The sequence below is a fragment of the Nerophis lumbriciformis genome, linkage group LG26 (genome assembly GCF_033978685.3).
Source record: "Nerophis lumbriciformis linkage group LG26, RoL_Nlum_v2.1, whole genome shotgun sequence".
Classification (NCBI taxonomy): Eukaryota; Metazoa; Chordata; class Actinopteri; order Syngnathiformes; family Syngnathidae; genus Nerophis; species Nerophis lumbriciformis.
Window position 1 is genome coordinate 39906227 of NC_084573.2, and position 21274 is coordinate 39927500.

The 21274-nt window shown below is 41.3% G+C and overlaps 1 protein-coding gene across 2 annotated transcripts in view; it reads right to left on the reverse strand.

Annotated features, from left to right (window-relative positions):
- bmf2 (BCL2 modifying factor 2) overlaps positions 1 to 21274 on the reverse strand; it is a 46897-nt gene that overhangs the window by 17047 nt on the left and 8576 nt on the right. Inside the window, exons 3-5 of one of the 2 annotated variants that reach the window (XM_072916151.1) lie at positions 19677 to 19732; positions 5363 to 5594; positions 1117 to 1322 (exon numbers count right to left, since the gene is read on the reverse strand). In XM_072916151.1, the coding sequence (XP_072772252.1) occupies positions 1117 to 1322; positions 5363 to 5594; positions 19677 to 19721 (483 nt within the window). In that variant the 5' untranslated portion in view covers positions 19722 to 19732. Of the gene's footprint in view, positions 1 to 1116; positions 1323 to 5362; positions 5595 to 19676; positions 19758 to 21274 lie in introns of those variants that run through there. The other variant, XM_072916152.1, reaches the window with a different exon arrangement.

The following is a 21274-nucleotide window of genomic DNA, read 5'->3' on the forward strand; positions in this document are numbered from 1 at the left end:
GACCACACACACACACACACACACACACACACACACACATACTCACACCAACACCCACGCAAGAACACACACGCACACTAACACACACGCACACACACACAATCACACACACTAACACACACACACTCTAACACACACACACACACGCAGGACAAGTGAGGTATTGTGGGTAGTTGCCATCGTGCTGACTATGAGTGAGAGGCTATTTTTAGACAGGCAGCCCAGACACACTCCCTCTTTCTAAACTACCGTTATTTGGACTAACTCCACTTTTGTCTGGCTTCATCGCACACTGTCTGTGGCCCTCAGCAGGCTAGTTGACACGGGGCCTGAACAACAACAATGTTATTTGGACTGTCTGTGGCCCTCAGCAGCCTTGTTGACACGGGGCTTCAACAACAACAACAACAACAATGTTATTTGGACTAACTCCACTTTTATCTGGCTTCATTGCACACTGTCTGTGGCCCTCAGCAGCCTAGTTGACACGGGGCCTGAACAACAACAATGTTATTTGGACTGTCTGTGGCCCTCAGCAGCCTAGTTGACACGGGGCCTCAACAACAACAAGCGGCAGATAAGGAGCGGGGACTCGTTGACCAAGTGTCTGGGGTCATGTGACCAACGTGAGCGCCTATCAGGGGCCCTCTGTCAACAGTGGTGTGTCACATTGTGGTACTGTGGCTGGTGCAGGGGTGTCCAAAGTAAGGCCCGGGGGCCGTCTGTTGTTGGCCCCGCCGCGTATCGCCAAAATAAAATGACAAATCAGTAAGAAAACAAAACAACTAATGTGATGAGAAAAAGCTGAAATTGTGATAATAAAACAAATATTGTTCTTTCTCACCTGTATCACAAAGTTGTATTATTAAATCATGATGTATGGAGTTTAGACACCCCTGATCTGTTGGTAGACCACTTGATAGAATATTCAAACACAGTGTTACTGTTCAAACTGTGTCCCAAAATGTTAAATATACTACACTACTGTATTTTAATGTTGTCATTATAGTGGTAATTAATGAATACTTGGGCCTAGTATACCACAGAAGTTTAATGATGTCATTATGTGTTGTTAGGACCACTGCCTGAGGTTGTACCTAATGTTGTGGCTCTTACCAGTTCTATGTGATCCTGCTGGAACTTGTCTCCGATCTCTCTTAGTTTTTGGCCGATTTGCGTCTCCACGCTCGCCTCCGCCTGCTCCCCGGGACTCCCCGCCATCCTGTCATCCCTCCTCGGTCGCCGCCTCTCCTGCGCGCCAGCTCGCCTCTCTCCTCGGTCCTCCAGGGGCTCGAATGGAGAGGGGAAGTGGGAGCGCAGTCCTAGAAGGAGAGCCATGTTTACTACAACACATGTACACACCATCTACTCTACTATGTACCAGGATATGTCATTCCATTCCATTCAGGATCCATTTTCAATTCAAACTAACTCAGAATCAATACCGTATTTTCCGCACTATAAGGCGCACCTAAAAACCACAAATTTTCTCAAAAGCTGACAGTGCGCCTTATAACCCGGTGCGCTTTATATATGGATTAATATTACGATTCATTTTCGTAAAGTTTCGATCTCGCAACTACGGTAAACAGCCGCCATCTTTTTTCCCGGTAGAACAGGAAGCGCTTCTTCTTCTACGCAAGCAACCGCCAAGGTAAGCACCCGCCCCCATAGAACAGGAAGCGCTTCTTCTTCTACTGTAAGCAACCACCCGCCCGCGTAGAAGAAGAAAAAGCGCGCGGATATTACCGTACGTTTCATTTCCTTTGTGTGTTTACATCTGTAAAGACCACAAAATGGCTCCTACTAAGTGACAAGGATCCGGTTCATGAAAAGACGCAATCTCTCCATCCGCACACGGATTACTATTTCACAGCAACTGATATTCCTGTGAACCGCACTGTGGATACAACGGGAGCACGTACGGTGAATATTCGCACCACAGGGAATGAGAAGTCATCCTTCACTGTGGTTCTAGCTTGCCATGCTAATGGCCAGAAACTTCCACCCATGGTGATATTCAAAAGGAAGACCTTGCCAAAAGAGACCTTTCCAGCCGGCGTCATCATAAAAGCTAACTCGAAGGGATGGATGAAGAAAAGATGAGCGAGTGGTTAAGGTAAGTTTAAGTTTACGCGAAGAGGCCGGGTGGCTTTTTTCACGCAGCTCTGTCCATGTTGATATACGTATGTTTGTGATTGCACATTTGCGTACATTTTGGGAGTGAACAGAGTTGTTAGAACGCTGGTTTTTAATATATTATTAAAGTTTGACTGACCTATCTGACTGTTTTTTTGACATTCCTTTAGCGCAGTTAGATGCGGCTTACAAAACGGGGCGGCTTATATGTGGACAAAGTTTTGAAATATGCCGTTCATTGAAGGCGCGGCTTATAACCCAGGGCGCCTTATGGTGCGGAAAATACGGTAATAGACACTACAATTTGAGGTGTAATTATTGCAACTTGCAACTTTTTTTTTTTTACATTTTAGTTTAAAATATCTACTAATAAAATGCATTAAAACTGGTGTAATAATAGTATTCACTGTTAGACGCGGCCCTCTGGGGCCAAACATAACTGCCATGTGGCCCTCAGTGAAAACCACTATGACACCTCTCATCTACATCAACATTATGATTTGCCTAAGAGGCTACACAGGACATATTAAAAACAAAAAAAAGTTGTATATTTTTTTCATGGATTAAGAATGGTTACAAATAAGAATCGCGATTCATTCGAAAATCAATTTTGTCCGCCCTACTGTGTACTATTTCGGGAATGGAAACATTTTACTTTACGTACAAGAAAAGACTATGTAGAAAAGGCCTCATTAATTAACTAATACAGACCTGGGGCCACATGCGGCACGTTAAGATTTTCAATCTGGCCCGCAGGACATTCCCAAATAATTATTTTAGATCTTTAAGAAGGAAAGTGTAGTTGCCATTATGATGTGCACTCATGTTTTCTAAGGACCTTCAACTATACTAAGTCTTTACATGCTTGGAATCTGCATGATATACTAGTTACTATGCTCATCTAATTAGTTATATTGCTAATCTAATGAGTTACTATGATCATCTAATTAGTTACTATGCTCATCTAATTAGTTATATTGCTAATCTAATTAGTTACTATGATCATCTAATTAGTTACTATGGTCATCTAATGAGTTACTATGGTCATCTAATAAGTTACTATGGTCATCTAATTAGTTACTATGGTCATCTAATTAGTTACTATGGTCATGTAATTAGTTACTATGGTCATGTAATTAGTTACTATGGTCATGTAATTAATTACTATGATCATGTAATTAGTTACGATGGTCATCTAATGAGTTACTATGGTCATGTAATTAGTTACTATGGTCATGTAATTAATTACTATGATCATGTAATTAGTTACGATGGTCATCTAATGAGTTACAATGGTCATCTAATTAGTTACTATGGTCATGTAATTAGTTACTATGGTCATCTAATGAGTTACCATGGTCATCTAATGAGTTACCATGGTCATGTAATGAGTTACTATGGTCATCTAATTAGTTACTATAGTCATCTAATTAGTTACTATGGTCATGTAATTAGTTACTATGGTCATCGAATTAGTTACTATGGTCATGTAATGAGTTACTATGGTCATCTAATTAGTTACTATGGTCATCTAATTAGTTACTATGGTCATCTAATGAGTTACCATGGTCATCTAATGAGTTACCATGGTCATCTAATGAGTTACTATGGTCATCTAATGAGTTACTATGGTCATGTAATTAGTTACTATGGTCATCTAATGAGTTACTATGGTCATCTAATGAGTTACTATGGTCATCTAATTAGTTACTATGGTCATGTAATTAGTTACTATGGTCATCTAATTAGTTACTATGGTCATCTAATTAGTTACTATGGTCATGTAATTAGTTACTATGGTCATCGAATTAGTTACTATGGTCATCGAATTAGTTACTATGGTCATCTAATTAGTTACTATGGTCATCTAATTAGTTACTATGGTAATCTAATTAGTTACTATGGTCATCTAATGAGTTACTATGGTCATGTAATTAGTTACTATGGTCATGTAATTAGTTACTATGGTAATGCAAGTCACAGCAGCTCAGACGAGGTACCAAGCAGTGTGGGTGTGGAGTGTTTCCACAGAAATGTGGGTGTCAGGGACAGACTTGGAAGGAGATTTGTACAACAAAGTTCTAAAGCTTAGTGATCAAATGTATCAGATTGTAGGTGGGGTTTATTTTTTACCCTTCACGTTCATATTTCACTGTGTTTGTTGCATTTCTGTTGATTTTAAAACATGTGGATGGAGAGGGTGTGTGGCGTTCAAATGTTGTCAATATTCAGTGTTTTATCCTTCATAGTTAATATTGTAACATTCTTTATTTTCATCTACATTCTGGGTGTCTCATTCAGTAAAAAAAAATTAAAATTCCATTCCATTTAAGGCGGTCTGTCGTAAAGTTTTTAGCATTCAATCAGACATTATTGTGAGGTTTTGTATTAGTGTTCCTAAGAATAGATATACCGGCCCCCAAACACATTTTTTTCCTCAATTTGGCCCCCCAAGGCAAAATAATTGCCCAGGCCTGACCTAACATTCTTCTTCCTTCTCCCACCATGCCACTCTGTGAGAAGGCGATGGTGTGTTTCATGGTGTCATGTGCAGAGTTCCTCGCCGACTGCCCTCTCAAGTGAGTGACGGTGAGGAGCCCAGGACACGACACCCATTAGTGCTTGCACTACATGCAGCGACGGGGCTAATAATGCTTGTTTGCACGCTGATGACTTTGAAAGCTGCCACAATGGTGGACAAACAGCCTGCGCGTGGTCAGGATTCTTGTAGGCTCATGTCACACTGATTGGATTAGACGTGGTGAAACAATGCAGGAGTTATGTGTGTGACAAAGTGCTGACTGGTTTGTACAACGTTAACGATTCAGGATTTGGTTTCTACTTTTCTATTCATTTTCATCATCCATTTCATTTCTAAGTACTGTTTTATTAACTGGGAATATATTTGAATATGAACAATAGCCTTGTTGCACAATTTGCAAAGGCACTTTTGATGACATGTTTTACTAACAGATGACCTTGCTGTGACATTGTAAGTCAAAGTGGCAAGCAGATATTAAACATGGATTTAAAAAACAACACTTGGATGACAAATATTTATATATCTAGAAAGGGTGGTTCTTAAGAAGTAGGGATTTTTCTCAGGGCTCAAGAAGGTAAGAAAGTGTGTGAGACGAGGTCAGCATGTGACCCTGCTCACCATGAAAGGTCTCAAGAAGGTAAGAAAGTGTGTGAGACGAGGTCAGCATGTGACCCTGCTCACCATGAAAGGGCACACGAGGCTGCAGGCTGCAGGCCAGCATGTTGATACTGTTGTTGTTGTTGAGGCTGAGCGAGGTGGGCGTGGCCACGCTGACGGCAGAGAGCCTTGATTGGAGCTGCATGGCCCGCTCTTCGTATTTGGCCTCCCTGAAGGGCGTTCCCCAGAGCTGCGAGATGGGCCGTGACATGTCCTCCTCCTCATCGTCCATGCCACGCCTCAGCGTTAAAACTCCCTGCGGGACAAAGCAGACAGAGGGAAACTTCAGAGGTGACGTGTGGTGTGGATCTGTCACCACATCAACAAGGAAACATAACATCCTGTTAACTTTGCCCTCCAGCAGATAGAACATCATCTCACCGTGTCAACAATAAATCATGAGGCAACTTCATGCATTTGTAGCGGCTCCGCCAAAGTGGAGCCATGTATGGAAAGGCCCTGAGTGGGCGGATCCAGTGGGTGTGGCTAAAATGATACACTAGCATCAGATTTTGTCAGAACACATTGTCATTTTATTGTCAGCCAAAACTTTATCACAATAGCCAAAATAGCAATAAGTGGCTAGATTATATATATACATACATATACAGGTAAAAGCCAGTAAATTAGAATATTTTGAAAAACTTGATTTATTTCAGTAATTGCATTCAAAAGGTGTAACTTGTACATTATATTTATTCATTGCACACAGACTGATGCATTCAAATGTTTATTTCATTTAATTTTGATGATTTGAAGTGGCAACAAAAGAAAATCCAAAATTCCATGTGTCACAAAATTAGATTACTTAAGGCTAATACAAAAAAGGGATTTTTAGAAATGTTGGCCAACTGAAAAGTATGAAAATGAAAAATATGAGCATGTACAATACTCAATACTTGGTTGGAGCTCCTTTTGCCTCAATTACTGCGTTAATGCGGCGTGGCATGGAGTCGATGAGTTTCTGGCACTGCTCAGGTGTTATGAGAGCCCAGGTTGCTCTGATAGTGGCCTTCAACTCTTCTGCGTTTTTGGGTCTGGCATTCTGCATCTTCCTTTTCACAATACCCCACAGATTTTCTATGGGGCTAAGGTCAGGGGAGTTGGCGGGCCAATTTAGAACAGAAATACCATGGTCCGTAAACCAGGCACGGGTAGATTTTGCGCTGTGTGCAGGCGCCAAGTCCTGTTGGAACTTGAAATCTCCATCTCCATAGAGCAGGTCAGCAGCAGGAAGCATGAAGTGCTCTAAAACTTGCTGGTAGACGGCTGCGTTGACCCTGGATCTCAGGAAACAGAGTGGACCGACACCAGCAGATGACATGGCACCCCAAACCATCACCCAACCATGCAAATTTTGCATTTCCTTTGGAAATCGAGGTCCCAGAGTCTGGAGGAAGACAGGAGAGGCACAGGATCCACGTTGCCTGAAGTCTAGTGTAAAGTTTCCACCATCAGTGATGGTTTGGGGTGCCATGTCATCTGCTGGTGTCGGTCCACTCTGTTTCCTGAGATCCAGGGTCAACGCAGCCGTCTACCAGCAAGTTTTAGAGCACTTCATGCTTCCTGCTGCTGACCTGCTCTATGGAGATGGAGATTTCAAGTTCCAACAGGACTTGGCGCCTGCACACAGCGCAAAATCTACCCGTGCCTGGTTTACGGACCATGGTATTTCTGTTCTAAATTGGCCCGCCAACTCCCCTGACCTTAGCCCCATAGAAAATCTGTGGGGTATTGTGAAAAGGAAGATGCAGAATGCCAGACCCAAAAACGCAGAAGAGTTGAAGGCCACTATCAGAGCAACCTGGGCTCTCATAACACCTGAGCAGTGCCAGAAACTCATGGACTCCATGCCACGCCGCATTAACGCAGTAATTGAGGCAAAAGGAGCTCCAACCAAGTATTGAGTATTGTACATGCTCATATTTTTCATTTTCATACTTTTCAGTTGGCCAACATTTCTAAAAATCCCTTTTTTGTATTAGCCTTACACAATATTCTAATTTTGTGACACACGGAATTTTGGATTTTCATTTGTTGCCACTTCAAATCATCAAAATTAAATGAAATAAACATTTGAATGCATCAGTCTGTGTGCAATGAATAAATATAATGTACAAGTTACACCTTTTGAATGCAATTACTGAAATAAATCAAGTTTTTCAAAATATTCTAATTTACTGGCTTTTACCTGTATATATATATATATATACAGTACATGCCAAAAGTTTGGACACACCTTCTCATTCAATGTGTTTTCTTTATTTTCATGACTATTTACATTGTAGATTGTCACATCAAAACTATGAATGAACACATGTGGAGTCCACTTTTATAGTGAAGTCAGTGACTTCACTATAAAAGTGGGTGACATTGTTATCACCAGGAAAGATGAGGTCACCTACCTAGGTTCCATTCTAGAGGCTAATCTTTCCTGTGATCAAATGGCAACCAAGGTCATCAAAAAGGTCAACCAACGACCGAGATTTCTCTACAGAATCTCCTCTCTGGTCAACAAAAGCACCATGAAGATTCTGGCGGGAACTCTCGTTCAACCCTTTTTCGACTACGCATGCACCTCCTGGTACCCTAGCACCTCCAAAACCCTCAAATCTACACTCCAAACATCCCAGAACAAGCTAGTCAGATTACTTCTAGACCTCCACCCCAGATCACACCTCACTCCTACCCACTTCTCCAAAGTGGGCTGGCTCAGGGTGGAGGACAGAGTAAAACAACTTGCACTGAGCCTGGTCTATAAAATCCGCTACACCTCCCTGATACCCAAGTACATGTCAAACTACTTCCTTAACGTAAATGACCGCCATAACCACAACACCAGGGGGAGCTCCACTAACCACGTTAAACCCAGATTCCCATCTAACAAAGGTCTTAACTCATTCTCCTTCTATGCCAAATCAATGTGGAATGCACTCCCAACAGGTGTAAAAGAAAGTGCATCTCTATCCTCCTTCAAAACCACACTAAAAGAACAGGCAACTTCAACCCTAAACTAACACCCTCCCTTCCACATCCCACCTCCCTGGATTGTAAATAATCAAATGTAAATAATCAAATGTAGATACTTATTCTTATGCTTTCTGATCTCTCTCTCTCTATGTCCACTACTCGCTGTACATATCCTACCAAGTCAGTCCTACACGGTTCTAATGTCCATTTCTCTGATGATGCAATTGTTGATGACTGAAGTGCTGATATCAACCAAACCCTCCCCATCCCACCCCCCGCATTGTAAATAATGTAAATAATTCAATGTATATACTCTGATGATTAACTTGTGTGATGACTGTATTATGATGATAGTATATATCTGTACCATGAATCAATGTGGATCCCGACTTAAACAAGTGTGAAAAACTTATTGGGGTGTTACCATTTAGAGGTCAATTGTAGGGAATATGTACTGTACTGTGCAATCTACTAATACAAGTTTCAATCAATCAATCAAAAAAACAAAGAAAGGTGAAATAACTGAAAACATGTTTTATATTCCAGTTTCTTCAAAATAGCCACCCTTTGTTTGCTTCTTTTATGAATTTATTATGGCTCTACTGAAAATGTGAGGGTCAAAAGTATACATACAGCAATGTTAATATTTGCTTATATGTCCCTTGGCAAGTTTACCTGCAATAAGGCGCTTTTGGTAGCCATCCACAAGCTTCTGCTTGACCACTTGACCACTAAATTGCTGCACTTCAGCTAAATGTGTTGCTTTTCTGACATGGACTTGTTTCTTCAGCATTGTCCACACCTTTAAGTCAGGACTTTGGGAAGGCCATTCTAAAACCTTCATTCTAGCTCCGGGCTGATGATTTTAGCTTGTCCTGAAGAATTTGGAGCTAATCCTCCTTTTTCATTGTCCCATTTAAAGCAGCAGTTCCATTGGCAGCAAAACAGGCCCAGAGCATAATACTACCACCACCATGCTTGACGGTAGGGATGGTGCTCTTGGAATTAAAGGCCTCACCTTTTCACTTCCAAACATATTGCTGGGTATTGTGGCCAAACAGCTCCATTTTTGTTTCATCTGACATCCCATGGACAAAGATAAGACCTTCTGGAGGAAAGTTCTGTGGTCAGATGAAGCAAAAATGGAGCTGTTTGGCCACAATACCCAGCAATATGTTTGGAGGAGAAAAGGTGAGGCCTATGTGGATCAAGGTGACACACACTATGTGGATCAAGGTGGCATGCACAATATGTGGATCAACGTCGCACAGAGCTGCTAGTGGATTAAGTATTCATTAAGTACCACCATAATGACAACATTAAATACAGTAGTGTAGTAGACCTAAGTATTCATTAAGTACCACCATAATGACAACATTAAATACAGTAGTGTAGTAGACCAAAGTATTCATTAAGTACCACCATAATGACAACATTAAATACAGTAGTGTAGTAGACCTAAGTATTCATCAAGTACCACCATAATGACAACATTAAATACAGTAGTGTAGTAGACCTAAGTATTCATCAAGTACTACCATAATGACAACATTAAATACAGTAGTGTAGTAGACCTAAGTATTCATCAAGTACTACCATAATGACAACATTAAATACAGTAGTGTAGTAGACCTAAGTATTCATCAAGTACTACCATAATGACAACATTATAATAAACTGATCTAGAGATTCAAGCATTGAAATTAAAATACTTATTTTTAACACTTTTAAACCTTTTTGAATCTCCCGAAACCTTTAATCAGATTTTTTCTTTAAACCGTCATTGTTTAGAGTATAATATTGAATCAAAAGTACTGTTGTTATGATTGATTTACTTCTTCAGGGCTCCAATTACTTCACATTAAATATTACACTTAGAACATTTTTTCAGGCGGGAAATATTGCATGTTTTGTATTTTTGCCATAAAAAAAAACAGGGTTTCTTTGACAAAAATGGCATAAAATATTTAACTTTATGTCAACGGATAGACTTCAAGTCTATGTATACATATGTTTGCATTAATATATGACTTTTTTTTTTAACACTTGTTAAACACAGGTGTCAAACTCAAGGGGAATAATATGTGTAAATAAAGTACCTTATCTTTTCTTAATAAATGTATTACAAAAATAAATGTACTGCATACAATTACATATATTTACACTGGAATAATCTAAGGCTGAAACGACGCGTCGACGTAGTCGACGTCATCGGTTACGTAAATACGTCGACGCCGTTTTTGTGCGTCGGCGCGTCACATATTTACGTCACACTACTTTACTGTCATGGCGGAGCGCAAAGCAGACGATGCGAGCGAGGGGAAAAAAGCACACCAAAAGTCGTCAAAAGTGTGGGAGTATTTCAATAAACGGCCTAATAATGTTGTTGTATGCACACTGTGTCGAGCGGAAATGGCCTATCATAGCAGCACAACGGCTATGAACGAACATTTGAAAAGAAAACCCCCGACAGCGTTCTTGACATCACCATCAACAAGTCAATCGTCCGCGTGCGTATACGTTGTCATTATTACACAAAAACATGAATGTGTCATTTGTATCTGCGTTGTAAATTCATAAACTAAAGCACCGTTTCGCTCTGAGAGGCGCGTTTGGCGTGCCTGTTCAGTGTTTACAAAGACGCGCTCCTCTTTAACGCTGTGGAGAGGCGGCGGCGGCGAGCGAGCTGCGAGGCGGGGCGCGCCGGGAGCGACGCCGCAATCGTGCCCAGGTGCGCGATCCGCGCAGTTGGAAGAGAAAAGACTTTGTGTAAAATTAAAAGATTGTAAACCTGGCAAAGCCGTCTGGCGTTCAGTCTGTCGGTCCTGAAAGAACCCCACGGCACAAGACGTGTCACAAACGCTAACATTAATTAGTTGTGCAAATACCTTTTACAACATTAACAGTTACATATACTATGTACAAACCAACAATTAACTTTCACTTTAATCATACTATCATTGTTGTGTTATTAAGCAAAATAAGCAATACTTTTACTTTTGTTGAAATGTTTACACTGTACACTTTTTTGTATTGGATGTTTAGCTTTATTTTTGCACATTTTAGCAAATAAGCAATACTTTTACTTTTGTTGAAATGTTTACACTTGTTACAGAATATTTCCGTTTTGCACTTTTTTGTATTGGATGTTTATCTTTATTTTTGCACATTTTAAAGCAAAATAAGCAATACTTTTACTTTTGAAATGCTTATACTATTCCAGAATATTAAGATTTGCACTGGATGTTTACTTTTATATTTGCACATTAAAAAGCAAATAAGCTACTTTTAATTTTGTTAAATGTTAAAAGTTTTAAATGTTTACATTGTTACAGAATATTTTGTCATGTTGTTGTCAATGTTGACTGACTAGTGGCCATTCTTTTTTTTTTGTAAATAAAAGCCATGCCTTTTGAAAAAACTGGCCTACATTTATTTTTTCCTCTTCATTTTAAATAAATAAAAAAAAATCGGTAAAAGGAAAAATAATCTATAGATTAATCGAAAAAATAATCTATAGATTAACCGATTAATCGAAAAAATAATCTATAGATTAATCGATAGAAAAATAATCGTTAGCTGCAGCCCTAGAATAATCTCTAACAATAAAACCAAATATTATCACATCATACATTTCAAAACAATGTTATTGTTCAAATAAAGATAAATGCTTAAATATCTGCTAGACTTATGATTTCAAAGCAAGTAATCCAACAAACTGTACGTCGGACATTTTTTACAGTAAAATCCACTTTTGATATAGAGTAATAATACACTATAAAAAAAAAAACAACCGTAGATTTTGCAGTATAAAAAACTTGCATGAATTTTTACGTAAAATTAATTAAAAGTTAATTTAATTAAAAAAATTTATTTTACATGCTGTAAACATTTTTTTATTTTATTTAAATATTACGGTAAAATTGTGGCGACTGAGCTGCCAGTTTTTACCAGTACAATGTAAAGATTTGTTTTTGTACAGCGTACGTAAAAAAAGACAGACATGTTTTATATATACACATTTATATTCATACTGTCTATTATTCACTGTTAAAAGCGGCCCTCTGAGGGCGGCCATAGCTGCCATGTGGCCCTCAATGAAAAGGACTTTCTCACGCCTGCTTTAAGTGTTACAATAAATATAGAATAAATGGAAAATATCCAAACGGCCCCTGCATGTTTTCAATTTTCAGAGAAAAACGTTTGGAGGAGCCCTGTTTGACGCAAACAACTACTGATATCATGATAGTGAGCACAATGCTTGCACCGTCCACACCAGCATGCCAGTGTCACAGTCTGCTGGTCATGGGTAAATAAACGCTAAGATGCTCCATGAATGCCCCGGGGCAGCAGGGCAGGCCTGCCAGCCACCACAAAGACTGTCTCCCTCTGCTGCTCCACCTGTGCACTGGCTCCAACCCCTCATGCCATGCAAACACACCCACCTTTTTAACAAGGCAACAACGCTTCATCCACGCAGGTGCAGCGTCCAAATAAGAAGAACTTGGACACTTTCAAACAATAACATCATCAGCAAATGCAATTCAGACGTCATTCAGAACCATATACACCAGGCCTGGGCAATTATTGTTGCCTCAGGGAGCCAAATGTAGAGAAAAAAAAATGTATATCTATTTTTAGGAACACTAATACAAAACCTCACAATAATATCTCATTGAATGCTAAAACCGTTATGACAGACATTTTTTTACTGAATGAGACACCCAGAATATACATGAAAATAAAGAATGTTACAATATTAACTATGAAGGATAAAACACTGAATATTGACAACATATGAAAACACCCCCCCTCTCCATTCACATATTTTACAATCAACAAAAATGCAACAAACACAGTAAAATATGAACACTAAGGGTAAAAAAAAAAATCACCTAGAATCTGATATATGCAGAGGTGGGTAGTAACGCGCTACATTTCCTCCGTTACATCTACTTGAGTAACTTTTGGGATAAATTGTACTTCTAAGAGTAGTTTTAACGCAACATACTTCGCTCCATTTATCTACATTCAACTCGCTACAGATTTTTATCCATCTGTTAATGCACGCTTTGTTTGTTTTGGTTTGTCAGACAGACCTTCAAAGTAGGATCCATCGCATGCCTGCGTTTCACCAATCAAATACAGTCACTGGTGACGTTTGACTCCGTTTCACCAATCAAACAGAGCCAAGCGGTCACGTGATCAACTGCACATAAAGTTTCAGCGGCAAAACACCAACAAGCTCAAGCTTACATGAACTCAACGTCAAATTTGAGGAAGCACGTGGCGGTAAGTAACGTTAGTAGATATTTTGGCTGTCACCGTAGGCTGATGCTAGCTTCCCTGCTATGAATCACTGTCAAATGTACATCGTGTGGGGACATTTATTAATGCCTCATAGAGACACAGACAAAGACACACACACTCACGCATGCATAGAAACACCAATCAGAAGTGCACAGTGTGATCCCAGATGCAGCCCACACCTATCAGTTTATGGTTTGCGTAAAGGCTAACTTGTTATTTTCCTTTGTAATCTCTGCCTACTGAGCCTATCGTGCTGTTAAGTTATTGTGGCTCAATTTGCCTAAGTTGTTTTTATGTTAATGTATTATTATTTAATATATATTATTGTTTTAGTTGCTTAAGAGATATTCCTGGCTCTGAATTCGCTCATTGCTATTTTTATGTTTTTGTGCATTATTTGTTGCCGTCATCATTAAACGAACAGGTTACTCATCAGTTACTTAAGTAGCTTTTTCACAACATACTTTTTACTTTTACTCAAGTAAATATTTGGGTGACTACTCCTTACTTTTACTTGAGTAATAAATCTCTAAAGTAACAGTACTTGAGTACAATTTCTGGCTACTCTACCCACCTCTGGATATATGTGATACGTCACTAAGCTTTAGAACGTTGTTGTAGAAATCTCCTTCCGCGTCTGTCCCTGACACCCACATTTCAGGATGACACTCTGCGTAAACAAACCACGCCCACACTACTTGGTGTGACTTAGATTGCGTAGTATAGTTCAAGACTTACGGTCATTAGAAAACATCACTGCACGTCATAATGTGTACACTTTCCATCCTAAGGATCTAAAAAAAAATTATTTTGGGAATGTCCGGCGGGCCAGATTGGAAAGCTTAACGGGCCGCATGTGGCCCCCGGGCCTTCATTTGACACCTTTGCAATGTGACGGCCATGTTTACCTTAGTTGACTTCAAGCTGGCGCGCTCAGTCAGGAGGACGCGAGTTCGAGTCCCGCCCGGGACCGTGTTATAACCCGATATATAGTTACATATCGGGTTACAAGCTATATATATACATAGTTATATATCGTCGTAATTTTTTTAATCAAATGTAAGCGCATTAAAATGAGAAGTTGTTGCGCTAGCCAAAATATTACCTTGGTATGCTCATTGTGTCAAGTTTGTCTAATAGCGGGCGAACTTTTGACGTCAAAACAAACGGCTATTACAGACATTTTTGCCCGACTAAACCACGAATAAAAGTCGCTACTTGAACACAAAATAAACACTTATTTACTCGCCGACCAACACGCCTTTGCCCCGGCATGCCCTGCGGACTATTTGTTGACACCCGTGGAGGCAATATACATCCGCCATTCTTCCCTAGCAACACCAACAAGCGTTTTACAAAAAAAAAAAATAATAATAAAACTCACCGCCAGAAAAAGCGTGTTCCGTTCTAATGGGTGGTATTTTAAATTGTTCGCGCGTACTGCTTCCCAGGCCGAGCGAGACGCGGAGTAGTCCCCTCTAGTCCGTGCGGCGGCTCGCGGTAGTATGACGTGTGTGGCCGGAGCTTGTTTTTTTTTTCCTGCTACCGTCTCGAGACCACGCCCACATGGTGGATACCACGCCCCCATGGGGCGGGCCAGGGGGCGATGTTTTGCAAACACTTCATGATCAGCGCGCTGAAATAATGTTAGCCTGCGTGGGAAATCAAGTGTCACGTTCTAGAACATTCTATCAGGGGGGTCTACTTTGATACTAAAGTGCAAAAAAAAAAAAAAAAAAATGAAAAAAAAAAATGCTGTTGACAGTTTGTTTATAGTTGTGTTTATCGATTAAAAGACGCAGGCTGACGTACGCATGCGCAGTTTGGCGGGATTTGGTCATTCCTTTGAGGGAAGGTCGGAATAACAACACGGTGCCTGGCCCTTTAAGAGAAGCAGTCCGCGAGCTGGTGACAAGCGCTAAGCCAATCGGCCGGTTTGTTTTGGTCCCGCCCCCTACCGTGGCACGTGGAGGGGTGAAAGAAGCCCTACAAACCCAGAGAAGGCACGTGACTTCCTCCCGAGCTCAGCTGATTGGGCTGCAGCAAGCAGCCAATGGTGATGAGTGGTGTGCTGTCAAGGCAACACTTGGATTCAAATAGAATGTGCAGAATTCTTTTTTTTTTCTGCATTAACCAGGCGCTGTAACAAAAACACACACCGAAAGGTAAACACGTTTTGTACGCCGCGTCAGATGTTATTTCAAATAATCATACATTTTAAAGGTATGGCGCCGGACGCCCTTAACGTTCACACAGTCATTGATGGCTAACTAGTTGTGTCCATCATTGTTATTGGTACTACTAAATATAGGAACTTGTTGGCTATTTTATACAATAGTTAAAAAAACACCAAGAAAATACACTGAAAATGTGCTTTATTGTTTGTGCTATGGCGCCACATTTTGGTGGAGTTTGCTCACTGCAGGCGCTGCAGTGTCCTTCCATTCAGGGCTGTCAACCGGAAGTAAAAGTGCTGTTCAGTCCAAGCATCGTTTGTAAGTTTTACAATATCCATCCATCCATCCATCCATCTTCTTCCACTGATCCGAGGTCGGGTCGCGGGGGCAGCAGCCTAAGCAGGGAAGCCCAGACTTCCCTCTCCCCAGCCACTTCGTCCAGCTCTTCCTGTGGGATCCCGAGGCGTTCCCAGGCCAGCCGGGAGACATAGTCTTCCCAACGTGTCCTGGGTCTTCCCCGCGGCCTCCTACCGGTCGGACGTGCCCTAAACACCTCCCTAGGGAGGCGTTCGGGTGGCATCCTGACCAGATGCCCGAACCACCTCATCTGGCTCCTCTCGATGTGGAGGAGCAGCGGCTTTACTTTGAGCTCCTCCCGGATGGCAGAGCTTCTCACCCTATCTCTAAGGGAGAGCCCCGCCACCCGGCGGAGGAAACTCATTTTGGCCGCTTGTACCCGTGATCTTGTCCTTTCGGTCATAACCCAAAGCTCATGACCATAGGTGAGGATGGGAACGTAGATCGACCGGTAAATTGAGAGCTTTGCCTTCCGGCTCAGCTCCTTCACCACAACGGATCGATACAGAGTCCGCATTACTGAAGACGCCGCACAGATCCGCCTGTCGATCTCACGATCCACTCTTCCTTCACTCGTGAACAAGACTCCGAGGTACTTGAACTCCTCCACTTGGGGCAAGATCTCCTCCCCAACCCGGAGATGGCACTCCACCCTTTTCCGGGCGAGAACCATGGACTCGGACTTGGAGGTGCTGATTCTCATCCCAGTCGCTTCACACTCGGCTGCGAACCGATCCAGCGAGAGCTGAAGATCCTGGCCAGATGAAGCCATCAGGACCACATCATCTGCAAAAAGCAGAGACCTAATCCTGCAGCCACCAAACCAGATCCCCTCAACGCCTTGACTGCGCCTAGAAATTCTGTCCATAAAAGTTATGAACAGAATCGGTGACAAAGGGCAGCCTTGGCGGAGTCCAACCCTCACTGGAAACGTGTCCGACTTACTACCGGCAATGCGGACCAAGCTCTGGCACTGATCATACAGGGAGCGGACCGCCACAATCAGACAGTCCGATACCCCGTACTCTCTGAGCACTCCCCACAGGACATTCCCGAGGGACACGGTCGAATGCCTTCTCCAAGTCCACAAAACACATGTAGACTGGTTGGGCAAACTCCCATGCACCCTCAAGGACCCTGCCGAGAGTATAGAGCTGGTCCACAGTTCCACCACCAGGACCAAAACCACACTGTTCCTCCTGAATCCGAGGTTCGACTATCCGGCGTAGCCTCCTCTCCAGTACACCTGAATAGACCTTACCGGCGAATTGTTTTACAATATAACTAAAACAATTCTTCCTTACTAAAGCGTCCCAGGTGTGATTGTCAAGGTGTGGACTATGGTGTGGTTTGTTTTCCCGTGGTGCAAAGCGACTGGACCGGACATGGCGTGAAGGTAGATACATGATTGAATTTGAACACTATAAACTACAAAAAAAAGGGTGCAAACAAAAGGCGCGCACAAGGCGGAAGGACAAACTTGGCTAAAAAAACAAAACTAGCACTTGGGCAAAAACTATGAACATGAAATAAATAACACTTGCTAACTGTGACATGAATAAACAAACGCATGGAACTATGGCATGGAACACGTAATCAATGGAGTATAACAGAGTTAATGTCGCCAGACCGACTGCCTGGCAACTACAAGCATAAATACTGGTGACATGATTAGTGAAAACAGGTGCGTGACTCAAAATCATACTTGCCAACCCTCCCGGATTTTCCGGGAGACTCCCGAAATTCAGCGCCTCTCCCGAAAACCTCCCGGGACAAATTTTCTCCTGAAAATCTCCCGAAATTCAGGCGGAGCGGACCTGAGTGATGTGTTGACAGCCTGTTGTACATGCACATGTGACCCACCCATAATGTGTCACATTTTTGTGTTGATTTATTTAGTTTATTTTGTGGTTTGAATTCGTTTTTGGAGCTGTCATTACACATTTATCAGTATTCACATTGGTCAGTAGGGGGCAGTAGGGCGTTTCTTCCCAATTGAATGCTATCACCTGCACACCGGAAGTGTCTTGTCATTCTGATGAGCGCGACCAGTCTGTGAACAATTGAAACGTCCTGTGTGCTTTTTCCTCCTGTATAACAGGTTAGTTTTGGTGAATCAACTCACTGAATAATACCCATGTGATCTTTATAAGTTTAAGTACACATTCTGATGGTGGAGCCTAACTCTAAAGTGTTTGTGAGTTGTAGTTTGTATTTGTGAATGAATCCAGTGCACAGCTGCAGTAATCAATACAAAATGGCGACGTGAGTGCGCAATGTTTATATAGGAACTTCTGATCCTAATTCAGACTCCCAAATTAGAGCTCCCGTTTTCTTATTGATTTTATCATGTATATTTGTATAATGTGTGTGTTCTGAAATAGTGACAGAGAATAGAACAATGATGGACAATTCAACCCTTAACTCAACAATGAGTAGAGGAGTGTTATGTGTGTGTATATGTGTAAATAAATGAACACTGAAATTCAAGTATTTCTTTTATTTATATATATATATATATATATATATATATAGCTAGAATTCACTGAAAGTCAAGTATTTCTTATATATATATATATATCTTAACCACGCCCCCGCCCCACCCCAGACCACGCCCCCACCCCCCACCCCCCACCTCCCGAAATCGGAGGTCTCAAGGTTGGCAAGTATGCTCAAAATGTGAAAACGTGAAGCAGGTGGAACTAATGGTAGTCATGGTAACAAAACAAACAAGAGTGCACAACCAGGAAAAAAAGAGTCCAAAAAACAAACAGCACATGGCCAAACAAAAACATGATCAACAGACATGACAGTGATGTCTGTAGGAGTGTTTTCATGCATGTTTGTTAAGTTAAGTTAAAGTTAAAGTAGCAATGATTGTCACACACACACTAGGTGTGGTGACATTTGTCCTCTGCATTTGACCCATTCCCTTGTTCACCCCCTGGGAGGTGAGGGGAGCAGTGAGCAGCAGCGGTGGCCGCGCCCGGGAATCATTTTGGTGATTTAACCCCCAATTCCAAGCCTTGATGCTGAGTGCCAAGCAGGGAGGTAATGGCTCAGGCCACTGAGTAGATTTGTACGTGCTATCGTAATGTAATCAAGCTAGCGTTGCTAGCATTAGCCAATATGCTAACACATTTACGAGTGTCTGTGTCGTATTATTAACTCACAAGGACATTCTTTTTGTATTGTATTCAGTTTTACAAATCCCTCAGTAAATTGGGTCCATGACCATGACTTCTGTTTTGTTTGATCAGCCGTTTTACTACCATATTACTTTTATGTTTGAAAACAGTCAAGGTATGTAAATAAACATTTACAGAATATTTCTGTGCAAATAATTCATTTTGTGACACAAATATCTGCAACTTATTTCCCTAAAATTGAGTGGGTGCGGCTAATATACAGTCCAAATATGGTATGTTATCATTATTAAAGCTATGGTATACTTTTCAAGACTAGGCTGTGGTAACCCTGCATCAATACGACACATTTAGCAAATGTTCATGTCAGTAGCATACCAAAATATTGAGCTGTTTGCCCTCAGGCTGCAGAGTGACATTCATGTTTGCTGACCCTTATGGGAGGACAGAGGAAGAAAGGCAAGCGGTGAGGTTACGGAAGGAAAACAAATACAAATACAAACCCTGTTTCCATATGAGTTGGGAAATTGTGTTAGATGTAAATATAAACGGAATACAATGATTTGCAAATCATTTTCAACCCAAATTCAATTGAATGCACTACAAAGACAACATATTTGATGTTCAAACTCATAAACTTTATTTTTTTTTTGCAAATAATCATTAACTTAGAATTTCATGGCTGCAACACGTGCCAAAGTAGTTGGGAAAGGGCATGTTCACCACTGTGTTACATCACCTTTTCTTTTAACAACACTCAATAAACGATTGAGAACTGAGGAAACTAATTGTTGAAGTTTTGAAAGTGGAACTATTTCCCATTGTATTTTACACTTCATAATGTGCCACACATTTTCGATGGGAGACAGGTCTGGACTGCAGGCGGGCCAGGAAAGTACCCGCACTCTTTTTTTTTACGAAGCCACGCTGTTGTAACACGTGCTGAATGTGGCTTGGCATTGTCTTGCTGAAATAAGCAGGGGCGTCCATGAAAAAGACGGCGCTTAGACGGCAGCATATGTTGTTCCAAAACCTGTATGTACCTTTCAGCATTAATGGTGCCTTCACAGATGTGTAAGTTACCCATGCCTTGGGCACTAATACACCCCCATACCATCACACATGCTGCCTTTTACACTTTGTGTCGATAACAGTCTGGATGGTTCGCTTCCCCTTTGGTCCAGATGACACGATGTCGAATATTTCCAAAAACAATTTGAAATGTGGACTCGTCAGACCACAGAACACTTTTCCACTTTGCATGAGTCCATCTTAGATGATCTCGGGCCCAGAGAAGCCGGTAGTGTTTCTGGGTGTTGTTGATAAATGGCTTTCGCTTTGCATAGTAGAGCTTTAACTTGCACTTACAGATGTAGCGACCAACTGTAGTTACTGACAGTGGTTTTCTGAAGTGTTCCTGAGCCCATGTGGTGATATCCTTTAGAGATTGATGTCGCTTTTTGATACAGTGCCGTCTGAGGGATCGAAGGTCACGGTCATTCAATGTTACGTGGAGTGATTTCTCCAGATTCTCTGAACCTTTTGATGATATTATGGAGCGTAGATGTTGAAATCCCTACATTTCTTGCAATTGCACATTGAGAAACGTTGTTCTTAAACTGTTTGACTATTTGCTCACGCAGTTGTGGACAAAGGGGTGTACCTCGCCCCATCCTTTCTTGTGAAAGACTGAGCATTTCTGTTTTTATACCCAATCATGGCACCCACCTGTTCCCAATTAGCCTGCACACCTGTGGGATGTTCCAAATAAGTCTTTGATGAGCATTCCTCAACTTTATCAGTATTTATTGCCACCTTTCCCAACTTCTTTGTCACGTGTTGCTGCCATCAAATTCTAAAGTTAATAATTATTTGCAACAACAAAAAAATGTTTATGAGTTTGAGCATCAAATATGTTGTCTTTGTAGCATATTCAACTGAATATGGCTTGAAAAGGATTTGCAAATCATTGTATT